Source organism: Echiichthys vipera, assembly GCF_963691815.1.
Source record: "Echiichthys vipera genome assembly, chromosome: 2".
NCBI classification, from domain to species: Eukaryota; Metazoa; Chordata; class Actinopteri; order Perciformes; family Trachinidae; genus Echiichthys; species Echiichthys vipera.
This window is the reverse complement of record NC_139827.1, coordinates 35,430,963-35,456,058: the sequence shown is the minus strand read 5'-3', so window position 1 is coordinate 35,456,058 and position 25,096 is coordinate 35,430,963. Positions and strand designations below refer to the sequence as shown.

Here is a 25,096-nt window from a genome sequence, read left to right as displayed (position 1 = left end):
TCAGGATCATTTGAATCCCACCTCAGAGGTGGATTTGACTTGGATTGACAAACTCTCAGCGCATACTTCTCCTAGATATTGTTACTCAAGATGTTTGTTACACTTAAGTGTTAGTGTTGTACTTCTAACAAGTAATTTAAGTAATATCAAAAAATGTAAAGCATAGTAAAATTTTTGACCACACTGTAAAACTGCTGTAAATAAAATTACAATTATTTCTCAAATTCTAGTTCACCAAACATTGTAACTTGCATGTACCAAAACAGAGAAAGACAAAGGAATGCAGGGTCCAAACAAAGTTTTATTCCAACAAAAAATAATGTGACCACTACGGACCATGCTATTTCAAATGTCAAGCTGTTTCTCTAACAACTTGATTGTTAATTCTGTCTCTTTTTGCTGAAGCAGCGTCAGCTTAATTTGCCGTTTGGCCAGTTCAGTCTGTTTGACTGCCCTTTCGGTCTCCATTTTGAGGAGCCTCTCATAGGCTTCCTCATCCCCGGCATGCCTCTTCCGTCGCCGTCGCTCTGGCGCTGGCTCTCGCCCCCGTGCCTGATGTGGTAGATAGATAAGTTTATTGGTCACATGCAAAGCTAAAACCAAGGTTTAAAAACAGTGTAGTGAAATGCAAAAAAAAAACAAGCTCTCACCAATGTTGGAGAGGAATTAGGATGAAGAAATGTTTCTAATTGTGTCACTGACCAATACCATGAAAGTAATGCCATTACAAATTTAAGCAGTTTCAAGCACTTTATTCAAACTCCAATTACTTGAAAGTCTTAAATGTATCAATACAATTAAAGCATTTTCAAGGATTTCCAGCACTCACCCTGTTGTAGCTGAGTGGTCCATGGCTGTGAGTGGACTCTGAAGGTAGAAGGTGTATGAGTATCTTAATCCACAATCCCAAATTGTGTTTATGTAGCCTACACAAAAACATGATATCATCACCAGCATTAGGCTACTGTAGCATTCTGAACCTTCTGAACAAACCTTGTAGTTAATACTCAAACTGTGTTGCGTTGTGTTTTCTAAGCACTGAGCAGGTCTGTACACAATGCAGCCTGCTTATACTGTAAATCTGCCGTGTTGCAAATGACGTGACGCTAATGATAGCCGCTAATGATAGCCCGCTAGCTGCTTAACACACAAGTCAATGGAGCCGCGTTAGCTCCCGTTAGCACGGCCGCGTCTCAATTAGAGATCGCCACGGCCTGCTTTTAATAAGGTGACAATTCAAATAGTTGGCTTGCATGATGTGTTGGTTGCCGTTCGTATGGTATTAAAACCGCTACACAATAGACGACGGTTAACTTACACTTTTGACGTGAAAGTCGGCTCTCTGCTACTCCTTTCATGAAGTAGTCCACCATGTTTCAGATCCCGGAGGCGGAGACTTGAGATTGGGAAATCCGTATCCGGCCAGGTAGAGATCACAGTGATCCGATCTGCCTGTGTTTTGAAATACTCAGATAAAGTCAGCAGGATCACCGTGATCCATGACTGAGAAAAGGAGGATTTCATTATCCGGATTATTCTGATCCAGATTACAAATTTTGAAATACTGGGCCCAGGTGATCCCAAAGTCGCCTTCTTGAACTGGAAGTATAATCGTTACTTTTCCTACCATAAAATTAAAGGACGAATGTATATGTGAAATGCACAGCATGCCCTGTAATTCCACTGTGACAATTTCTCAATAAAATAGAATAAATATCACAAGTTCTAAAACATCTATTGTGTTATTTTTATTGATGCACTATATAAACATAGTTTTAAATGTCTACATATTTTAATATCTACAATAATACATGACATCTGATTGGAGACTAGTCTCACTTTGTCCCACAGTGACATTAGGATAGTTTAGATTTGTGTACTCTGTCTCTGTTAATAATCTATTGTATTATGTGTCCATTTCATTATAATATTCAGATTTATCCTAAATTATTCAACATGCACACTTTTAGTTTCAAATTCTTTGACACGTTTGAGCATTTAAAAGTTGACTAGAAAAGAAACGCAATAGTAACTTTTCATAATAACTAGTTACTTTCATCATTTGTAACTCAGTAACTAATTCAGTTACTTTTTGGTAACATGCCCAACACTGGCCAAAACATACCTGTACCTCTATACCAAGAACAGATAAGGTCTAGGCAGATGCCAGGGTCTCTGGAGACTCCAGTGATTTAGTGATGACTTTTGTATTAGTTATATACTGTAGATGGTCTCCATAGAGCTGGGTCTGTTCGATGTTCCTGCCTGTTAAAGGGAAGCTTTCATTGCCACTGTTGCTGTTACTGTTGCTGTTTGCTCATGGGAGAATTGCTGGGTCTCTGTAAATCATAAATAAGTCATGTGGTCTAGACCTACTATATACTGTATGTAAAGTTAGTAAGGTTGTGTATGTAAGGTTATCTTATACTGTATTTTTTCATACCTTCCTTGTGTTTTTGTAAGTTGCTGGAAACTCAAGTTCCTTGCGGGAGTTCATCCCAAAGGATCAATAAAGAGAAGTCTAAGTCTAAGTGTCTTGAGATGACTTAAAAAGAAATTTCTTTTACATTATGACTGGTCAGCTCACAGATACAGCTGTGTATGTTTTTTGCTACTGGAGGTTCAGCTTAACTCCATTTCAATGATCTTCAAAGTTCATCAGACTGTTTTTGAACAAATATTATTCCAAAGTCAGTTTATGGCCTTGTGCATTACTCTCTCTCCAGGTATCCCCAAACCTCGCACCACCACATCAAAACTTCCTGTGAAGGGATTACCTAGCAGCCCCAGTTCCTCATTACTGGGAGGCACCGAGACCAGTGGAGCCGCAGGTAAAGGTGAGGTGGTGGGGTGTGTACATTCTTCTCTCTCGCACACACAGGCATGCACGCACGCACGCACGCACGCACGCACGCACGCACGCACGCACGCACGCACGCACACACACACACACACACACACACACACACACACACACACACACACACACACACACACACGCACACACACACACACACACACACACACACACACACACACACCCATATGCACGGTCTGGCTCCATCTTGTACACACACACACTCATATACTATCAGCTCACATTAAACAGTGTACATCGAACTTGGAGTGTATCCATCCATCATCATTGTCATCTCATCTCCAACCTGTTAGAACTTCCCTTTGGTGCTCTGAATGTGGAAAAACTCTTCCTCCATGGCAGGGTACTGGCAGGGTGCTGGCAGGGTGCTGCCCATGGGTTATGATTTAATGCATTTGTGTAAGCTAGGAAGCTACTGCCGTGTTCTTACTCAAGGAAAGCCATAGAACTTCTTGAAGTTTTAAACGTTTATTATAAAAACAGCAAAGAATATTCGGCTTGGCCAAGGGGTCTCTCGTGGATCAGTCATCCTGGCTTCAGCCAAGCTGTTGCTGCACCAATTTGCCAGAAAGAGCACAAAGGGCCCTTCCTTCACAAAGAATTTGTACAGCAATAAAGTTCATTGGGTTGTTGTGATTGGTTCAGAATGTTGCTGAGGCGGTCCCTGGTTCAGGCTTTGGAATGCCAATCACTCCCAGACTGGCTCTCATTCGTTCACGAGTTGAATTCTCCACTGGTCACACGGTTCCTCCAATGAACAGCCAGATCCTGTAGAAAGAACACCCCCTACTCTGTAACTTCCCCTCTCATCTTACATCACCCGATCTGTGTTAAATTGATAATCATTTGAAAGCATGCTAAATCATTTTTATTTAACTTCCATATGTGCACAGTGAGTAATAACACAACTTCAACTTCAATTATATTGTGCCAAAATAAACACTTCATGCAGCAACAAACAAGCTAAAAGCTAGGTCTAGCGCCTTTTTCTAGACGACTGCATGCAGCTGTATAGGCTCTCTTCTCACTGGGATTAACTGAAAAAAGATACTGGCAGAGATGCAAAAACCCTATGTGGGCACGGGCCCTAAAGGGACTAAGAGGGCAAGTTGCAATGTCACCTTCTGCACTCATCCGTCACAATTTAGTCCTATTTTTCTCTTCTTGTCAGTTGTCAGGAAAAGGGCATTGTTACCATGGAAACACAACTGTCAATTCTGAGAGCCTAGAGAAGTTTGGGTGCTATAAACTTTTTAGATGTATCACTTCCTAACCTTATATTAGACTATGTACAGCCACTCTAGACTCGATACCTCCCCATCAGAAGCAGGTCTGTGCAGGCACAGTCTCTGGGCAAACATGAACAAACCTGGCAACTTAAGGAAGAAAAGAGGCAGGCTGACCAAAAGTGAGTACACTCAAACTATAAATTAATGTTTCGAAATTTGAAGTAAAGATTATTGAGATTTTTTACGGTCCCATATTTTTCTTTTTATGTTCCTCATGAGGTTTTTTTTATTTACACAGTATTTATTCGCTTTCAAAGGAAGATGGTCACAATAATGGACTTTTTGAAACATGCCTACAAAAACATCAACTGACAACCATGTCGTTTGTTCAAAGGCTCAGAAAAAAGCTACTAAGTAAAGTTGAGATGATTTGTCACACTGAAATATTAAATCACTAAATATGAAAAGTATGATTGCAGTGCACAGCTCTCACTCACACACTAACACATCACAGTGATGGTTACAGGTTGCTAGGTTGTTATGGTTACCACATTCCTCTTCCTAGTTCCCATGGTGTTATTTAGATTTTTTATTTCAATTGAGTACACCCACACACACAGCCAGTTGTATGCTTCCTTTGTGAGCCAGGCATACACCAGCATGTTGGCCATTTCAGATCTGGTCCACTCAGTGTCATCTGCATCACTGATGTTGCACTTTGATTATACTGATTACAGAATGTATAGGTAAGGCTAACAGAGATTAGATTAGAAATGAAATTTATAATCATAATGGAAAATACAGTATTAGTATTCTGTGAGTACATACAGAAACAGCCTGATTTATGCTTTGGTTTGGAAATGCTCAAATCATCAAAGAGAATACTGTGATATACTGTCCTTCCTCTGCAGCTGTACTGGTGAGAAACTGCCTGTGATGGGGGTAAACTTTAGTGCTGGTTTTGCCAGTCTGGGCTCTACAGACCTCTTCTACTGCTCGGTGATATGCTATGCCTCACGAACAATGTTTTCCTGAAACCCTGATCCATTTTAATAGCAGAGGAGGATATAAAAAGAACCTCCACTTTTGGTGATGAATCAGGTCCAATAGGTGAGCTGGAGGAGTCGACGGGCCCAAAGAAACACATAATAAAGATGGGACAGACACGCAAAATGGGGTGATAACTGCCTTCAAACCATTTCATAATCAGCATCCTCATGGATAATTCCAACATGTCCTGTGGGCCTAAAAGTGTAAATCCGGTGAAGATGGACCCCGTGGTCTTTTTTGGCATGAAAATACGTCAGATAAGCCATGGGGACAGTTTTTTTTGTTGATCAACCATGTATCGATTAATCCCGGGGAAACGCTAACAGCGGGGGAGGGCTAACACTGATTAGCTTGGGGCGCTGAGGTGAACGCATCCAAAATGGCATTTTTTAACCACTAATACTGTCCAGAACACCACCAAACCTCTACAGTAGCATGAGAAGAGTCCCTACACAGGAAACAAAGCACCAATAACGTACTTAGCGAACCAGGTAGTCCAAAACATGTTTATGTGATGTATTTTAATGCCGAAAAAGACCATGGGGTCCATTTTTGCCGGACTTACACTTTAATATTACTGAGTGTCTTGGGTTAGTGCCCTTATTCAAGTATGCCCAACAAGGTTGTATTTATTGTCTGTATGTATGAGGAGAGGAATCACAGGATCACAGATTCCTCAGTTGTCCCTTCCTCGCATACACCACCTCACTTTTCTCTTCAATTCTCTGCTGTACAGCATTAAGTTAGAAAGTCATTTGTGCTCAGGTGATGATGATATAAAGTTTGTCTTGTCTTGTTTCTCAATGTTCTCTGATTATACACCTTATTCTCTATATTAGATATGATTATTTATAGTATTCCCAACATTGACATTAAAGAAAGCTTTGGACACCCTCTCAAAAGTACTCCTCTTTCATCCTTACAAATCATTCATAGTACTTTAATACCTCCTGTATCCTCTTTCCTCCAGCGACTCCAGCACCAACAGGGACCAAGCCAGATGAGCAGCCCAGCAGAAGCACACTTACTGTGGGCAGCCAGAGCACGGCAAAACCCCTCATCCCCAGCCCTGCAGCTACCACCAGCACCAATACTCCCAGTGATGCAGTTACCAGTGGTGTCACTGCTGCTCTAAAGCCTCCTGCACTGAGGAGCCGAGCTCTGTCACTGCAGGCCAGGACCACCGCCACAGGTTTGTGTGTGTGTGTGTGTGTGTGTGTGTGTGTGTGTGCCTGTGCCTGTGCCTGTGCCTGTGCGTGTGCGCGTGTGCGTGCGTGTGTGCGTGCTTGTGTGCGCGTGCACGTGCGTGTGCGTGTGTGTGTGTGTGTATGGGTTTAAGAGGGTAACATATAGGGGACGGACCGGAAGTAGAGAGGAGAATGTGTTTCAATAAAGTTCACATCTCAAGATCTCAAGTTTATCAGGAAAGTTTGAGCACCAACATTTGGCCAGTGAGTGAAACAAAGCCCTGTGAAAAAGTTCTGCGATGGGCTTTGACTTAGTCTGCGTTCTCTTCAGGTCTAAAGGCCCCGGCTGTCACCAACCACAACACAGCCAAGACAGCAGCTGCCAATCAACTAGCAGCAAAGACAGCTCCTGCTTCCAACCAGGGCCTGACAAGGCAGGCCTCGCAGTATCCCTTACAAAGAAGCGGCTCAGCAAGACTCAGTCGGCTGAACAGCACAGGTAAGAGTGTGTGTGTGTGTGTGTGTGTGTGTGTGTGTGTGTGTGTGTGTGTGTGTGTGTGTGTGTGCGTGTGTTTGACTACCTGCTTGTGTAGTCATGTTGTGTTGGCAAGGATAGAAGTTTGCAGGTGTGTCTCCAAACCGCAGTAATTCCAGGACTCTTGGCAATAGCTGGGATAGAAAGCATCCACATTATCACAGCCACTGTATGTGATTTGTGATTTTTAAAGCACCTGAAGTTGTGACTCTAGTTCCTCTGCTAATCTGAAAGGTTTTTGGCAGAATCACACTTTGCTCTGTGCCAAACTTTCTGTTTGTGTGGCATAAGCAGGCTTTGATTTGATTTGAAGCAAGGGTTCAGAGGATGTGGCTCTTTAAAAACCAGTGCTAGCAGTTTTTTTGACTGATGCTGTTGATAGCCAGGGTTATGACAGACGTGTGTATTGTCGACTTAATCTGCTTTTTAAAAAGCAAATACTCTGCATTTTGGTATTTCCTCATAGAATTGAACTAGTTTACCTCACTTAAAAAGAAGGAGGAAAAGAAGGCACCAGTTTTAACCAATACACTAACCCTGAAGCCTCCCTGGGCGATAGAGAGCTGTTTCAGTTGGTTGACAAGTCTGGTGTTGATACGATATTATGGATACCAATGCCATTATCGATTATAGATGTCCTTATTGTTTTCTGATTGATTTTCTGTGTGGAAAAAAAATCGACCTACAGGTTTTCAGCGTCAACACAACTGCGTTATGCAGTGCCTACTTCCCTATTGGTGTGTAGATAGAATAAGCAGTACAATTTTTAATATAATACGAGATTATTCCATTAAATTCCTGCTGGATGTTTACTGTTCAGCTGCACACACACACACACACACACACACACACACACACACACACAGTCACACATACTGTATGTGGGCTGACTGACTACGTCTCCTACCCCGCAAGCTTAAGCAAACATAATGATCATTCCTCTGCTGTCTCTATGTAATTATTCTGCTGCACATAACACCCCTGTACATGTACACACACAACCACACACACACACACACACACACACACACACACACACACACACACACACACACACACACACACACACACACACACACACACACACACACACACACACACACACACACACACACACACACACACACACACACACAAATAGTATGTTCTTTGAATTTGGAGTGGAGCCATAATTGCATTTCAGCAATATTTATCACTCACTCATCTTCAACCTCTTATCCAGGATCGGGTCGCGGGGGCACCAGCTTCAACTGGGGGATCCTGAGGCGTTCCCAGGCCAGTGTGGAGATAATAATCTCTCCACCTGGACCTGGGTCTTCCCAGAGGCCTCCTCCCAGCTGGAAGTGTCTAGGACACCTGCCTAGGGAAGCAGCCAGGGTTCGTCACAGATGGCTGAACTTCTCACCCTATCTGAGAAAACCCATTTAGGTCGCTTGTACCTGCGACCTCGTTCTTTTGGTCATGACCATAGGTGAGGGTAGGAAGGAAGATTGACCGGTAGATCGAGAGCAATATTTATGTTGGACTGAATCGTTTAGTGCTGTTTAGGGGGCTGAGTCACCCAGTTTACAACCAGGAAACACTCGTTTGTTCACTGGTTGAATTACCCCAGCAGTCAGTAATATGCAGGAAACAAGATTTCACACTTTTATATCATATCACACCAGAAATTCCTTTTTAAAGCTGATGTTTTGGTTACCAAGCCAGTACTTGAGCTTGAAATGCAAGTAGCAGACACGTGGACTCACAGATGACATCTTAATGTTGAAGCTTTAAAAACTTGTGTTGTATGTTCTGAAGCCAGTCTTCTGTTAAGTACCGCTGGTTTCCTCCATGTGGGCCCTGTGAATCCAGGGCCTGTGGTTGCAGCCTCCCCCCATGTGGTGACTCTGGTCTGGACCCGGGCGCCTGGCTCCCTCCCCTCTGTGGCTGGGCATGGAAGTCTCTCTAGGGCCTGTGGGGAGCCACTACTCACAGACATGCTGTCACCCTCATGATGGCACACACACACAGAGGCAGGCAGCCTACACACCATGAGCTCCACACATGCATTTGATTCATTCACCTCTCTCTCACATTCACTCTCACCACAGCAGCTGTCAGACGACAGTGGTAAGCAGTGTGGGCTTTTAAAGCTCTCAGTGTCTTTCTTTTTGTCTCTATTGGACATACACTTGATTGATTCTGACATATACATAAGACATTTTCAGACCGGAGGAACCTTTTCATAGTTCTAAGAAGTCCTTTTTATTATATCTTCACCACAAGAACTAGGAAGGATTGTAGTTTTTACAACGCCTCATTAAGGGACTTTTTAGAGAGTAGTTACCCTCCCAACAAGAGGAACTACTAGCCAGCCATCCGCTCGTTATCTAGCGAGCCTGTTGATTCCACCATACTTTAACTGGATACAGAAAATGAGCCAAACAGCGGGTTGGTGGCCACTTGGTCTAATGGTACCTCTGTCTTTCTCTCCGCTGCTGGGGGACTACTCTGCCGCACAGCAGCTAGCTAACTAAACACTAGAGACTTCTGCTGACGGGGCCAATTTTCTCCGGTTCTGGACTCTCAAATGTTATCGAACTGAATGGATCAAATTCTGAATATAAAGTGTTCTTCCGGCGTAAATGGGTCCCATGGTCTTACAAACATCAAATAAGCCACTGAGGCAGGTTTTTTCGTGAAACAACTATTAACGGAGAAATCGAGGAGAGTCGCTAACAGCCGGACGTGGCTAACAGTGATTAGCTCAGGGCAGTACGGTGAAGGCATTAAAACGTCTTTTTTAACCACTAATACTGCTGAAAATAACAGCAAACCTCTGCAGCAGCATGAGAAGAGTCCCTACACAGAAAACAAAGCACCAACAACGTAGATGTGATGAACCCAGAGTTTATTAAGAGTGTTTTGAAGACTTACCAACCACCAATCATCAATGGGCTCCTCCTTTTTGGATTCCATTTGTCCAATTGACTTGAATGGACTTTACTATGAGAGGAGCTGTTACAGGGGCCAGTAGGTAAGTCTTTAAAACACTCTTTTTAAGTTGCACTTTAAGATTTCCATCTATTTAATTGTCTTTTAGGTTCCTATCTATGAAAGAGTGAGTTAAAACAATGGTGATTGATCATATGACCCACTAATGAAAGCACTTGTTGCCTTTTTTTTTACTGAGTATTCCAATCTGAGTGTCTTTGGAGACATTCCCTCCCTAGATGTAATTAAGTTGCCATGTTAGTGACGCTGCTGACAGCGGTTGGTCTGTCGGCCCAGATCGTCACTACGATTAGGTTAGGCTGATTATCTTAGCTGCTGTGTGTGAGATTTGGAGGAGTTTGTTTCTGCTGGTGACAGTGAGCAGGGTGGAGAAGCAGGGGGAACATTACATGGGGACGGGTTGGATGATGCTTTTGTAGAGGAGTAGGAGTAGGTGGGTGGCCACAGACAGTGATTTCAGTTTGCGTATGATGTAGAGTCTTTGATGTGCACGTTTGTGTGTGGTGATGACATGTTCGTTAAAGTTGAGTTTCTTGTCTATGGTGAGTCCTAGGTATTTGAAATTACTGACCTGTTCAACTGGTTGTCCAATGATGGATGTTTGACTGAGTGTAAGGGGTGTCTTGGATGTGTGTATGACCATTTCCTCTATTTTGTTGATGTTTACTGGAGGTAGTTGTCTGTGCACCACTGTTGGTATGCTGTGATGGAATTGTAATTACTGAGAAGACCTACTATTGCTGTGTCGTCTGCATATTTGTAGTATGTGGTGTACAGTTATGCTGCATTCACTTGAAATAAGAAATCACAAACCTCAACCTCTGAGTCAGGCTTGTAGTAAGGGCAACATGTGTGTGTGTATGAATTTAAGAGGGAAGTAGAGAGGTTAATGTGTTTCACTAAAGTTTACAAAAGAGTCAAGACATATAGTGACCATGAACGTGACAAGATAGAGGCTCTGAAAGAACAGGCTCACCTGCAGTTACATCCTACTGCCACATAGGCCGCTAGAAACAAGGTATTTTAAACCTGAGTCCAACTTTAAGGCAGACGTTCTCAATTTAACTAATGGTTTATTGTTTTTTTTGTCTACGTAAGCATTTCAGGCTTGCAGTTCATTAGGTCCCCGGACCATTTCGATACAACAGCTCGGCAATATCAGACTAATAAGAAATACTTCAATAAATTGTTTTTGTTGCAAACTCCAGCTATACAAACAACATATTTAACAACAACAATATTATACAGATAACATATATTTGTAAAAAGAGAAATATAAAACTACAAACTATATACAGTATATACATACATGTATATAAATAGAATATCAAATTTACAATAGAATATACAATTTAATATAGAATATACAGATCAAAAGTACTGTTATAATGTACATCAGACCTTTTTCAACATTGTAATGCTTCTCTTGCGCTGAAACTGTTTTCGAGAGGCGTTGACTCCATTCTTAAAATATAGGACGTAATCTCCCTTTAATCTCAACCCTCGTCTTCTTTCTGTCATTTTAAAAATCAATTGAACAAACGACTAAGCTGCATGTATAGTCTGTGTGTAAAACAGAGACGCCTGTGTTTGATTGAATAGTTTTAATACGGCCGATGCCACTGAGAGATGAAGAGACACAGATGCCTGTGTTTGTGTGTGTGTGTGTGTGTGTGTGTGTGTGTGTGTGTGTGTGTGTGTGTGTGTGTGTGTGTGTGTGTGTGTGTGTGTGTGTGTGTGTGTGTGTGTGTGTGTGTGTGTTTGTGTGTGTGTGTGTTTGTGTGAGGCTCCTCCCACCCTCTTGCTGTATTTCTTCAACATGGTCCTTTTCATCACATCTAACCGCGACATTGATTCATCTCTGACACTTTCTCTCATTCAAATGAAAGCCAAGAGAGAATGGGGGACCTTAGAAAATATTGAGGGAGGGAGGGAGAGGGAGAGAGAGAGAGAGAGAGAGAGAGAGCAGCAGAGACAGATTATTCAAATCCCACCCACTCCCCCTCCCCCTCCTCCCCTGCAGCACAGTGTGTGTGTGTGTGTGTGTGTGTGTGTGTGTGTGTGTGTGTGTGTGTGTGTGTGTGTGTGTGTGTGTGTGTGTGTGTGTGTGTGTGTGTGTGTGTGTGCAGGCTTCGCAGAGCAATGGAAACAGCAGTGACGTAGAGGGAGTGTATAGACTCTTGTCTATGTGTGGGTAAGGGAGAGCTCTGTTTCTGTGGTGTGTGTCAGTGGGACGAATCGCTGTGTGTTTTGCATGCAACAGCAGAGATGGACTACTAATCATCACCGCAATGAGGATTTTCTCTCCTCCATCACACACTCGACTGTTGCCTCTATGGTTCTCTCCATCTTTTATCATTGGATGATTCACTAGCAACCGGAAAACAGAGAAGCACAAAGCCATTTTTGGCGCCATTTTCTCTTCTTCTATTTGCCGGTCCACAGAAACCGGTTGTGCTTGTTTTTTTATTTTTTCTGTTTTGCAGCGGGGACTCTTTGACTTTGAATGGATGAAGGGCAGCTAGCGGACGGACTCTTTTTTTTCCTTAATGTTTTTTAATGCTTCCATTTCCCTCTGTACCAAGTCCTTTTTAAAATCAAATTCCTGTTTTTGTCTGACCTCCACGTGGCTGTCATGGAGATGCCAGGCACAGATTCCAGCAGCAGCAATCTCTAAGTCTTTTCTTTCTCTTTCATGTGGAATTATTTTCACTTACTTGTTGAATTAAAGACGAAAACATAAACTTACCAGAGTTAAGACTTGGGAGCATTATATATACTGTATATAATATAACTGCCTGAAATAGGTGAAGCCATCAGACAGGCAACACTGGGAATTCAGACCACAAGAAGAACGAAACTTTGTTGATATTTGCTGCTGCCCAGGACTGATGGAGGGTCGAGAAGAGCAGAGGGAGTGCTGAGAGTCACAGAAAGACGATCCAGACTAGAAACATCAGTCTCAATCTATTCTTGGAGAGTGTACAAGGACAAACCCAGACAATGTTATGGTCTCCCAGACTGTCGCTGTCCAACTTCCATGTGAAGCTGACGGCCAAAGGACTTTTCCGAAACCTTCAGCTGCTGTCAGGATGCAGGAAGAACACTGTGGTCTTCCACGCAGGTCTGGATATGTCACTGTCCTCCATGCCCTCCTCTCATCCAGCCATCAATCGTTTTATCCTTTCAACACTTCCATCTTTCCACCGGTCGATCCACATTTTTCAGGCAGACTGGTTGATCACTGCAGTGTCACAAACCATCTGTGACCTCATTTCATTCTCCATAGCTGATTTTAGATCCACCCATCCACCTATCCACCTATCCACCCACCCACCCATCCACCCATCCGCCCATCCACCTATCCACCAACCCATCCACCCATCCACCTATCCACCAACCCATCCACCCATCCACCTATCAACCAACCCATCCACCCATCCACCTATCCACCCATCCCCCATCCACCCATCCACCTATCCACCCACCCATCCACCCATCCACCTATCCACCCACCCATACACCCATCCACCCATCCACCTATCCACCCATCTACCCACCCATCCCCCATCCACCCATCCACCCATCCACCACTCCACCCATCCACCTATACAACCATCCATCCATCTATCTATCCACCCATCCATCAGCCCATCCATCCACCCATCCACTCATCCACCCATCCACCTATCCACTCATCCACCTATACAACCATCCATCCATCCATCCATCCACCCATCCACTTACTCTTCTCCATGTGCTCTCAGAGTTCAAGGGTATCCTCACTCATCCACCGTAGACACACGTGGCTGGGTGGGGTGTAAGTGGGATGTTACCACACCCTGGCACAAGAGTTAATTGTGTTGCAGACTATACTCATACATCCCTGAGAGCATACTTCATCTTCATATTCACCTGTCTCTTTTGTGATAAGAAAAACTCAAAGCATCAGTGATTTTGAAATGACATCTTTAAGCAAATGTAGCATCACCAGTGGGTGTACCAAAAATTCCCCTGGCTGTGCCTGTCTATTTACCGTAACACAGTAAAATACTTATTTTATGTGTTATGTCGACCAATCACCCTACTTCATCTCTCTTTTCCATCCGTCTTCCTCCTCCTCCACCTCATCTGATGGCTGAGGTTGCCTTTGAATAGTGAAAAGTGGATGGATCAGCTTTCTTGGTCTTTTATTTTCTTTAAAAAAAAACGTAAGCTTTAGTCAAGGGATGGCAAGCCAGACCCTAGATCAGCCTCAAAGGCCACTTCACCCCGTCACACCACCTCCTCCTCCCCATCCGGCTCCTGTTTTCCTGCATAGTGTTGGCAGCCATTGTTGCCTCCATCTCTCCACCACTATGGGGGCTTTTAGTATTGTGTATGCCTGCTACCACATCCGCCATGCATGTATAGGATTACAATAGGGCCATCGTTTTTTTTTAACATAAGTGTGTGTATGCGAGCCTGTGCAAGTGTGTGTGGAAGCTTCTGCATGAGTGCTTGAGCAGTAGCGTGATGAATAGCTGTGGCTGCAGGCTCCTTTTAGCTGTGATAGCAATTCTTAGAGCAACCGGACCACGTGACTTACTCAGATACACAAACCAGAAAGAGCCGCATCTGGCTTTTATTTATTGAACCATTAAGATAGTTCTCCCTTTTTGTGTAAATAACTCTTTGGAATTATCCTGCTAAACTAAGACAAGACACAATGTTAGCATTATGTTAGCATATAGTGAAGTTTTATGCTCAATGTTAGCATTGCTTTGGCTGCCACCATGAACTCTGTATTCGTAGTCTCCACTGAACACAACATAAGACGGTGGACCCCCATCAATGAAGCTGTTTGTAGGGTTTTTATGTCTGTATGTCAGAGGCTAAGTTCAAAAACATGGTCCACTGCCAAATTGGAAACATTGCATTTTTCTGTCGAATAACAACAGCTTGTAATATACTAATGCAATGACATGAACAGATATATAATTAGATATGCTGTATATTAAACAACTAGCCTAGTTAAACAACTGGAATGGTTCAAAATATTTTACAGTTGATGTTCAGACAAACATCTTGCAGGAGGTAGAAAAAGCAGCATCACATTTGATCATGATAAGATAGCCTCTTAAATGCTCAATGAAATGGTGCTGGCTATAGCTTACATTTGGCATCTAACTCAGGGGTTTGCAACCTTTACTAACCAAAGAGCCATTTTGCCCCCTCTTCCGCCAAATAAAATTTGTCTGGAGCCGCAAAACCTATTTGATTTCACAGCTTATAAAGGTTTATATATAGTTTTATATACATTTTATTCCTATTATTAGCTGTTATAAAAAATGTTGTTGTAATTTCTCACCACATATCAAGCATACTGTCCAGGTAAGCCATCATCATGTCTAAGCAAATTAATATGTCCATACAACACTATTTTCCTTCGATAATTTTTTTGGGGGGATTTATCCAGGGTTAGCTTACCAGCAGCGCGGGTCAGAAACTCAAGATTAGCCACCTGCAAGGAAAGACGCTAGGATGTGACGCATATTTTATTTTCATGGAATATTTTTTTAAAACCACATTGAACTCCAAGATAACAGGTGTTCCTTTTGATTGACTGAAGATTGTCCACTGTGCAAAAAAAACACGTAATTTATTTCCATATTATTTTCTGGAAAAGCTACGGGGAGCCACTGAAAAGAGGCTGAAGAGCCGCATGTGGCCCAAGAGCTGCGGGTTGTGGACCCCTGATCTAACTGATCAGCTAGCTATCTACTGTATGAATACATTTTCTTGAGACATTTGCAAGTTAAACATTAACACTATACTGTACATCAAATATATTTGATATCATTAAATCAATACTCAATAGTCCAGGGTCCAGAGTGCATATCATTGAGGAATAGCATGGATATTCTCAAGTGTATTGGCATGAAACCATTAAGCTAAAATATATTTTGCCCAACTATATTTAAAATCCCTGTTAAGAGCCAACCTTCAATTTTGTCAATTCCAGGTTTATTCCTGTTTATTTGCATAAATTCCTGGTAATTCCTATAAATTCCTGTTAATTCCCATGGAAAGTTTCCAACTTTGAAAATGCCTGAAATTTTTGCAACCCTATTCTTGGATAATCAGAATTCTGCTTTCTGATACAGAATATAAAATATTCCAGTGGGACGTGCACATGAAATTGATTAGAACAGGAATGTTTGTGAAAGAGAGCAAAGCTAGTCCACCAGACACCAGAGAATCCAACTTTTATGCATTTGGCTTTGTTTACAGGAGCACAGAAGCTAACGTTTCCCCAGTTAAACAGCTTTGCGTGGGTTTTGACTTGTGTTTGCCAGTATCATTAAGCCACTGGGCTTACTCTGAAGCATTCATTTCTTTCATGTGTCTTGGCTAAATGACTGACTAATTCCTTCATCATCTGTGACAAATCATCTTTATCCATTCAAACTTGCTGCATGTTTTTTCATGTTAAGGAGAAAGTCATCTATAAATCAGCTCATGTTTGTGCGGCCAGTATTTTCCTCATTAGTGTCTTTCATAAGAACATGCTCCCCCTGTTCTTCATTAAATATTCAGCTCACTTGTACTGTGTGTATTCCTGCTGGCCCATCTGACTCCAGCAGCACGTGTTTGGCTGCAGTGTGTTTTCTTAGTCTGAGCTCCACAGACCCACTTCCCTGCTGCTGCTGCCTGCCTGCCATCGCCCTGAAATGTAGGTTAGAGCAGGCTTTAGTCACCACATGTGCGTGTCCACACACACACACACACACACACACACACACACACACACACTCAGATGAGGCACTATGGTGCAGCTGAGGCTGACTACTCGTGCAAGCTTTAATCTGATGTGGAGGTTGCTGTTTTTTCCTAATGTGGTGGCAGATGAGGACAGTAAAGGCTATTTCTGCTAGACTGGAATATTCTCCCCAGCTTCAGCACTGTATGTTGGACTGCAGTACTCTCTAATATTTTTAAAAATAGGTGGAGATCGGGGACTAGTTTATCCAGATATACTTTTGTCCACATATGGCTCCATCTGATCTAGAATTCTCATGTGAAATGAGTAGCAGTTGTTTGACAGCGTCTGAGGCCAAAAAGTGTTTTATATTTCACTTACAAAACAGCCGTTGTTTGAATGACCTGTGCATTAATGAGGGAATTTCTATTTAAGTCATTTTTCACTCAAAATGTGGTTTTTGACTCTTCAGTTCCTCTTGCCAGTGATGTGGTTTATGTTAAATGATGATAATCATCCACATCTCTCCTGTGGTTTGCTGGCACTGTAGTTTTACTATCCCCAACTGACTGGTTAGATACTCTCCACTGCGCTGTTACTTTGAAGCGTCACCAAAAATGTGTTTCCATCAATATTTGAAACCTTGAAGATGAAGAAAATATCATTCAGCAGAAAGATTGAATGACTTGTCATAAATGGATTAGTATTTTTTGTCTGCTAGGGATGGGCACGAGTAGTTCATTCCAAGGTCGAGGGATCGCATCAATTCCTCAAGGGCCAATCCACACTTCTCAGTTTTCTAAATCTATTTTTAGAACCCAACACATCTTGCTGCAGGAATAATGATGCTCAGCAACACAGCCTACCAGCCTACCAACACCTGATGCTTATTCTCAGTCAAAACAGTCACAGTTCCCCTTTAAGGATTGATTTTTCACAACTGCAACTTCAAAACATTGTTTCCTTACAAAAAGCTGATTAAATCCTGGCCCCCGTTCTGTTAATGATCAGTCAGCTGTGGAGAACAGGCGCTCCTCTGGCACAGAGGAGGCAGGCACACGTCCACCACTCCAGTGGGTTTTTCTGAGGACTAATGCACGGCTCACTGTAACAAGCTTCTAGCTCCTTCACATCCATATTTTCAAACTAGTCTTCCCTGAAGAGGGTGTCCAGTGCCTCTGGCGCTGCGGCCCCAAACGTCACTGCTTCCCCCCTCCATGTCGTCTGGGCCTTACACAGTAACCCCATCATGTAGGTCACACAACTGCTCTCAGATGGTGAGTAAGAGCTGGATCCAAAAATCAAAACGGTTTGTGTCTCGGGTCATGTCCAGGTGCAAGAGGTGCACACAAAAAAAAAACTTGCGTGCAGTTGTTTACCAATCGAGTTCATTTAAATGAGGACTACTTGAGGAATCAATCACTCACGCCTACACCTAGTGTCTGCTAGGGCTGGCCATATTTCAAGATGGGCAAATGTCTAAAGGTAGAGTCACAGTAACATCTGCCAATTTTAATCCTGGTCTGTATCATGGCAATATGGGCATTGTGTTCAGCTGAAAGGTGTTCGGCCTGTCTCCATAGTAGAAGACCCTGAGGAACGGAGCATCGGAGATGTAATGAAATCCCCTGTTTGACACAAATACCATCATTACTCTCTGACGAAATTTTGGCACATATCTGATGCTCCATTCCTCGGGGTCTTCCACCATTGAGACAGGCAAAACACCATTCATCTGAACACAATGTCCACACTGCCATGACACAGACCAGGATTAAAGTGTCTCTTTAAACACGCCAGTGATAGCAGGTTTGATGATAGAACTTGTAGCCACAGACAGATGTTTTCACATTTAAAATCTGAGAACATCCAAATCTGTTTGGAATACGTGCCTTTACTATTTGTAGCCGTTAGCTTTGTCAGTGGTCTGTGCCTCTACAGAGCGTTTCTACTGTAGAAGTGAGAAAAAGGAGCTCCAGTTCAGCTCAAGTGTCTTTCTGCCATCATGCTAGATGACATGACTCACAGGTTGTTGTTAGGTGACCAGATGGTCTAGTTTAGATGTAAACATGCTGCAACCAGGGGCTTGTTTCCAAGGCAACAGTCATGTGGAGGCTGATGATGATAGTGGGTGTTTCCAGCCCTGTAGTCTGATTCCGATGTGTGTCAGGAGATGACGTGCTATCTTTGTATGTTCATCAGTTCTAATTCCAGTGACAGGTGATTGGTGCAGAAAAAGACAAACCATCAACGGAAACTAGCGCTGTACGGTACGCTCTAAAATAAATATGACGGTATCATTTGAAGCAAAGACGGTAACGGTATTAATTCACGGTATATTTATCTACTAGTACAAGTTTAAGGGTCTTGTTTTCGTGCTATTTTTAATTTCTACTCCACTACAAAATCAGTGGGAAATATTCTTCTTTTTACTCCACTACATGTATCTGATAACTTCAGTTACTAGTTACTTTATTTGAATTAGGTGCGCAGTGAGGTTTTTTTTTCCTTCTTATAAACCCGTCCCCCGATTTCTCCATGATTTACTTTAACAAAGTGAGATTGAAGACAAATTATGAGCATAAAAGATTATTTTTTTTAATAAAGAATTATTATATCTGAGGTTGGGTATAAACTGCAAAACAGTGCTTTACGTTTTTTGTGTAAAAGTGAAGGGAGGGTCAAGGGGAAGCACATATGTGAACCGTCACATATTTGTATCGTGGAGTGTCTTTACATTCCTCACAGTTACATTTTTGAGAATAATGCAGGTTGTGGCCAGGAACTACACATTACACCTTTAATTCAATTCAAATCAAACAAGCCTGTTAATGCTCTGGGAACAGTCTAACCCAGCCAAGTCAAAATCAGATCTAAATTCATATCACCCCCCTAATGGAACCTCTGTGGGAATCTCCTATTCAAAGAGAGGGATTAGCTTTGTATTCATGAAAGTAATCTGAATACAGCAGATTAAAGAGATAAGGATTGCTACGGCTACCTGTAGTGTATGTGCGGTGAGCTGCTGGCACACTTTTTTGTCCTGTAAACACACATAGAGAATAATCCAGCGCTAATCCGTCTGAGTCTGAGTTAGTGCTGTTTGATTTAGTCAGCACCATGTGGACATAGAGTTTTCTGCCTCCACTGGCTCTGTTTATGGAGCGTTTGTCTGTGTTAATCAGGGCGCTTATTAACTTGTATCTAATGAAGCCTTGATGTCACTCCTCTGTTAATAATTTTGATTTGACTTGATTCCATCCTGTTGGATTTAGTTTTGGTTTCATCCTCCCCACACAACATGGCAGTCTGCCCACTCTGTGGTTTATTCATGTGTGGGGTAAGAGGAACTCCTTCATGTAGACACACCTCTGTATGACTGCTGCTAGACGTCCCCAGGACTAGACTCAAAACCAGGGGCTGCTGAGCATTTGCTGTAGCTGCCCCTAGGCTCTGGAAGAGCCTGCCCTCGCATATTAGATCAGCCCGACCCCTGGTTTTTAAGTCCTTTTTGAAGACTCACCTTTTTTCCCTGTCCTTCCATTCAGGCTGAGCAGGACACCCTTTATTGTATTTTTTTGTACTTTTCTAATTGTATTGTATGGTAGTGTGTAATGACTTGCACAGCACTTTCGTAAACCGTTGTCGAATGTTTTGAATGTGCTTTATAAATAACATTTGAGTTGAGTTGTGGTGCTTGTTCAGGAAGCTCTGAAATCATTTAGCACAATACGGCTATTTTAGAGATGACAAAGTGACACAGTTGCTGCTGTTTTATAACAACTTGACACAAAGCTCCCACTCCTCCTCCTCCCACTCCTCCACCTCCACCACATTTTTTATTCCTCATCTCCTAATCTCCAGTCCCTCAGTGGTTTTCCCTAACTGGTAACTGTATTCTGAAGAAACACAGTAGACAGACTGGCACAAATAAGATGGCTGACATGATAATGATAACTATCATATTGATTTATAAAACAGCTCCCATAACAAAGAAGTGTGACTATCAAGTGACTATCAAAATATTCCAACATTTTAAATAGACATCATTATTGTGAATAATTCAATTCAGAGTAATGAAACTCTGCTGCTTTTTATATGTTCACATCACTGAGGTACTGAACTGCTGCAAATACAGACAGTACTTATCATGCAGCCTTGCAATAATTCATATGATGATAACCTTAAACGTTATCATGTTGGAGGTCATCTTACTGTGTACTGAAGCAGACTCTCAGGGCATTGCCCTCTGTGTCCGCTTTACGTCCGTCATGTGATGTGCATGCTAACAGTCTTGTTTCTCTCTCAGTCTGGGCTCAGCAGCTCTGCATGACTGTCAGGCAGACTCCAGGTACAAATCATCATCTCCAACACATACACAGACACACACACACACGCACACATACACGCACACACACACACGCACACACACGCACGCACACGCACATGCACACATGCACACACACACGCACACACACGCACAGACACACCCACACACACATAAGCACACACACACATACACACACATACACACACATACACACACATGCACACACACGCACACACACGCACACACACGCACACACACGCACACACACTTTTACTGCCTCTTCAGTAAAAGGGACAAAATAATGGAACTTATTGCCAGACTACTTGCAATTTATCCCTACATTTGTAACACTTAAAAGAATCACAAAATTGTGTATATTTTATTTCTTTTCCATTTTATGTCATTTCTATTTTCCTATTTTTAATAATGTTAATCTGTATTATTATTATTATTTCTATTATCTTTTTTTTTAAGCAAAAGCCCTACTAGGGCCAAGTGTTGTGAAAGGTTGTGTTGTTAAAAACACTATGATGCATACATCAGATGACTGTTTCAAGCATATCGGGGTGTCATCAGGGACATTTCAGACCAGTGTGTTCTTCTGCCAGTAGGTGGCAGTATCTCAAAGGCAGTCACTACAGGCCTGAGCACCACCACTTGATGATTACAGACCTATTTGATTTCAGTAGCTGTAGTGTCTACAGTGTGACCTATCTAATGATTTTCTCTTCCCCTAATGGCTCTCATACTGAAGTGTTGCAATCCAGTCCATTTCAATTAGGTTCGACCTTTCCTGTTTCTCACCACATGCTCTGATCACAGCTGTGGGTCATCAGAGAGACACTTCAGGCCGGTGTGTTCTTCTGCCAGTAGGTGGCAGTATCTCAAAGGAAGTCACTACAGGCCTGAGCACCACCACTTACTTACTGATTACAGACCTATTTGATTTCAGTAGCATTTGGAATAGATGTTTAATGTAAAATTGGGTGGAGAATAGTCTCAATAAGGATGAAACATGTCTTATACCAAGGACTATCTCTCTCTCTGAAGATGCCAGTCATTGGAGTTGTGTGTTGTTTCAGTTAACACTGGTTGCACTCACCTGTCACCTGTGTGACATCTCAACAGAGTCTGTGGCATTATAGGCCATTTCAGAATGATTGTAAACAGCAGGCTTCACTGACCTGAAGCTGACCAGCTGCTGCTGTAAACAGTGTTACATAGTTCAAAATGAAAACCTGTTGTGTTTGGGGTTGAGCCCGCTGATATAGAGCAAAAGGTGTAGGGTTTTATGGATTTCCTTCAAAAACAAATGAATGTATCCAGGTGAACCTGTGGGTGAGGAGGTGAAAGAGAGAGTGCGTCATTAAAAATACGAGTGCTACAGAGAAGACCAACACTGTGGAGGAGGAGGAGGAGGAGGAGCCTCTTCTGACGGGGCAGACTGGGAACAAACCTCCATCATCGTGTTTGTAGAGACTTTTTCTCAGAGAACAGATCTGTGTCACCAGACAATACTTTTTAGCTAAAAATATCAATGATGGTGTAATGTTCAGAGTTAATTTAATGGTGTTAAAGTAAAGTCTAACTTATTCTCTTTGTAACCAAATCTAAATGATGGTGTAATGTTTAGAGTTAATTTAATGGTGTTAAACTAAAGTCTAACTTCTTATCTTTGTAACCAAATCTAAATGATGGTGTAATGTTTCAAGTTAATTTAATTGAGTTAAACTAAAGTCTAACTTCTTATCTTTGTAACCAAATCTAAATGATGGTGTAATGTTTCAAGTTAATTTAATGTTGTTAAACTAAAGTCTAACTTCTTCTCTTTGTAACCAAATCTAAATGATGGTGTAATGTTTAGAGTTAATTTAATGGTGTTAAACTAAAGTCTAACTTCTTCTCTTTGTAACCAAATCTAAATGATGGTGTAATGTTTAGAGTTAATTTAATGGTGTTAAACTAAAGTCTAACTTCTTCTCTTTGTAACCAAATATAAATGATGGTGTAATGTTTAGAGTTAATTTAATGGTGTTAAACTAAAGTCTAACTTCTTCTCTTTGTAACCAAATCTAAATGATGGTGTAATGTTTAGAGTTAATTTAATGGTGTTAAAGTAAAGTCTAACTTCTTCTCTTTGTAACCAAATATAAATGATGGTGTAATGTTTAGAGTTAATTTAATGGTGTTAAACTAAAGTCTAACTTCTTCTCTTTGTAACCAAATCTAAATGATGGTGTAATGTTTAGAGTTAATTTAATGGTGTTAAACTAAAGTCTAACTTCTTCTCTTTGTAACCAAATCTAAATGATGGTGTAATGTTTAGAGTTAATTTAATGGTGTTAAACTAAAGTCTAACTTCTTCTCTTTGTAACCAAATATAAATGATGGTGTAATGTTTAGAGTTAATTTAATGGTGTTAAACTAAAGTCTAACTTTTTATCTTTGTAACCAAATATCGTTTTAATGGTCTAATGTATCTTTGTGTTAACCAGATTGGTCAAAAGGACACTGGTGAATATGCCGTGTGCTCCTCTCTAGTCGGACAGCCCGATCTCCTCTCCGTAAACACTGGAAGCTGCACATTAACATCAATGTCCTTCACAATCAAAGGACATGCTTTAAAAGCTCCACAATATACTGTAAAGTCTTAAAGTCATTTTTAATGTAAACCACCACCTGCTTTCTCTCATCAATGTTAATTTCTTATACTAATTAGCATGTTAATTCACATGTACTTCACTTGTAGATTCTTTGAAGTGTGTAAATAAATTCTAATTCCACTTCGGTGTCGATCATCCAGCGATACCTGCCATTTACTCTGGTTTAAATGACACGGAAGGGTTTGTTCCCTGTTTGTTGTGGTGCCGTCGGAGAACGCTTCGGCTTTTGCTGCCCGGAAGAACGAATATTGTTGTGACGTCATGGTGAATTGTCGAATTGAATTATCTAAAGGCTCTTTGCACCTCACATGTTTGTAGAAAGTGTGTCATTGGAGTTGTGTAAAAGTGGGATCTGTGTTGATTGCCAGTCAGTGACAGCTGTCAAGTATGAGAGAGAGAGTGACAGAGAGAGAGGGAGGGAGAGAGAGAGGGTGAGAGAGAGAGAGAGAGAGAGGGAGAGAGAGAGAGGGAGAGACAGGGAGGGAGAGAGAGAGAGAGAGAGAGAGATCTAATTGCTTTATCTCTGCTAATGCACTCCTCACTGCCACTCACAGCCCATCTCACACACACAGGCCATCATTACCACACAATCCCAGGATGCACCGGCCTTAGCCTAGAACACTCAGTAGGGCGTATTCTCGTTTACCAAAAGAGCAAATGTACGAGACGAGTGTGTGTGTGTGTGTGTGTGTGTGTGTGTGTGGGTGTGTGTGTGTGTGTGTGTGTGTGTGTGTGTGCATGCAGCGTTTTCAACATTTCTGTGTTTGGATGTTGCGGTGGTTGAGTCCGGGCCCCAGATCGACCCACACTGTGGATGTTTCCATACTTTCTTCTGTTTTTGTATGGATTTGGTTGTTTTCTCAGTTTTCTGTTGGGACCTGCTGTGGTGTGTGACTATTCTCTGTGTGTGTGTGTGGGGGGGGGTGTGTGTGTGGACACCATGTTGAATCTTGTACCTGCCACCCACACACTAAGAGGTCGCCGTTGTCTTGCAGTGGACAAAAACAAGCCCCGGGAGGCACCGGCAAGACCCGCAAACACCAACAGCAGCTCACAGGTCGCAGCACCTGCAGGAGGAAACAGCCAGAAAAAGCAGCAGCCTCCGCCTGACCTGGTATGTCCCCTTTTTTGTTAAGGTTTGAGCTTTGAGATACAAATTCTGCTCAGCGTTGGGTAGGTTACTACATCAGAGACAATTGACGAGCTGATTAATGAAAGAAAGCACGCGTTCTTGGCAGGAAAATTAATCCACAAGCTCCTCATTCTTTCCTCAGTTTTTGTTTCATCTGTGGTGTTCCTGCACTTGGAGTTTGTCTAGGTGGTGTCAGAGAATGCGTTTTTTTTCAATCAATCAATCAATCAATCAATCAATCAATCAATCAAAGAGCCACAGAAAGTAACTAAATGTACATTAATTTATTATAATTTTATAATGCTTCATTTCTCTTTATATTCGTATTTCTTGACTATATATTTTCATGTTAA

The 25,096-nt window shown here is 42.0% G+C and overlaps 1 protein-coding gene and 1 long non-coding RNA gene across 3 annotated transcripts in view; one reads left to right on the top strand and one right to left on the bottom strand.

Annotated features, from left to right (window-relative positions):
* Positions 1–283: 283 nt before the first annotated feature.
* LOC310959488 lies at positions 284–1,417 on the bottom strand. 2 transcript variants are annotated; one of them, XR_014593571.1, is made up of 3 exons: positions 1,319–1,417; positions 830–926; positions 284–552 (listed from the first exon to the last, which is right to left on the bottom strand). It is a non-coding gene; the product is annotated as an uncharacterized lncRNA (long non-coding RNA). The 2 variants fall into 2 exon arrangements; XR_014593572.1 differs by having other exon boundaries at positions 830–867; positions 1,319–1,386.
* A 1,153-nt stretch (positions 1,418–2,570) lies between these two features.
* The window catches only part of LOC310956724 (microtubule-associated tumor suppressor 1 homolog A-like), a gene marked incomplete at its 5' end in the record, with an annotated part of 56,810 nt that continues 34,284 nt past the window's right edge, over positions 2,571–25,096 (top strand). Inside the window, 5 exons of the mRNA XM_083927076.1 lie at positions 2,571–2,577; positions 2,727–2,831; positions 6,128–6,349; positions 6,676–6,843; positions 24,607–24,725. Of these exons, the coding sequence (XP_083783202.1) occupies positions 2,571–2,577; positions 2,727–2,831; positions 6,128–6,349; positions 6,676–6,843; positions 24,607–24,725 (621 nt within the window). The remainder of the gene's footprint in view (positions 2,578–2,726; positions 2,832–6,127; positions 6,350–6,675; positions 6,844–24,606; positions 24,726–25,096) is intronic.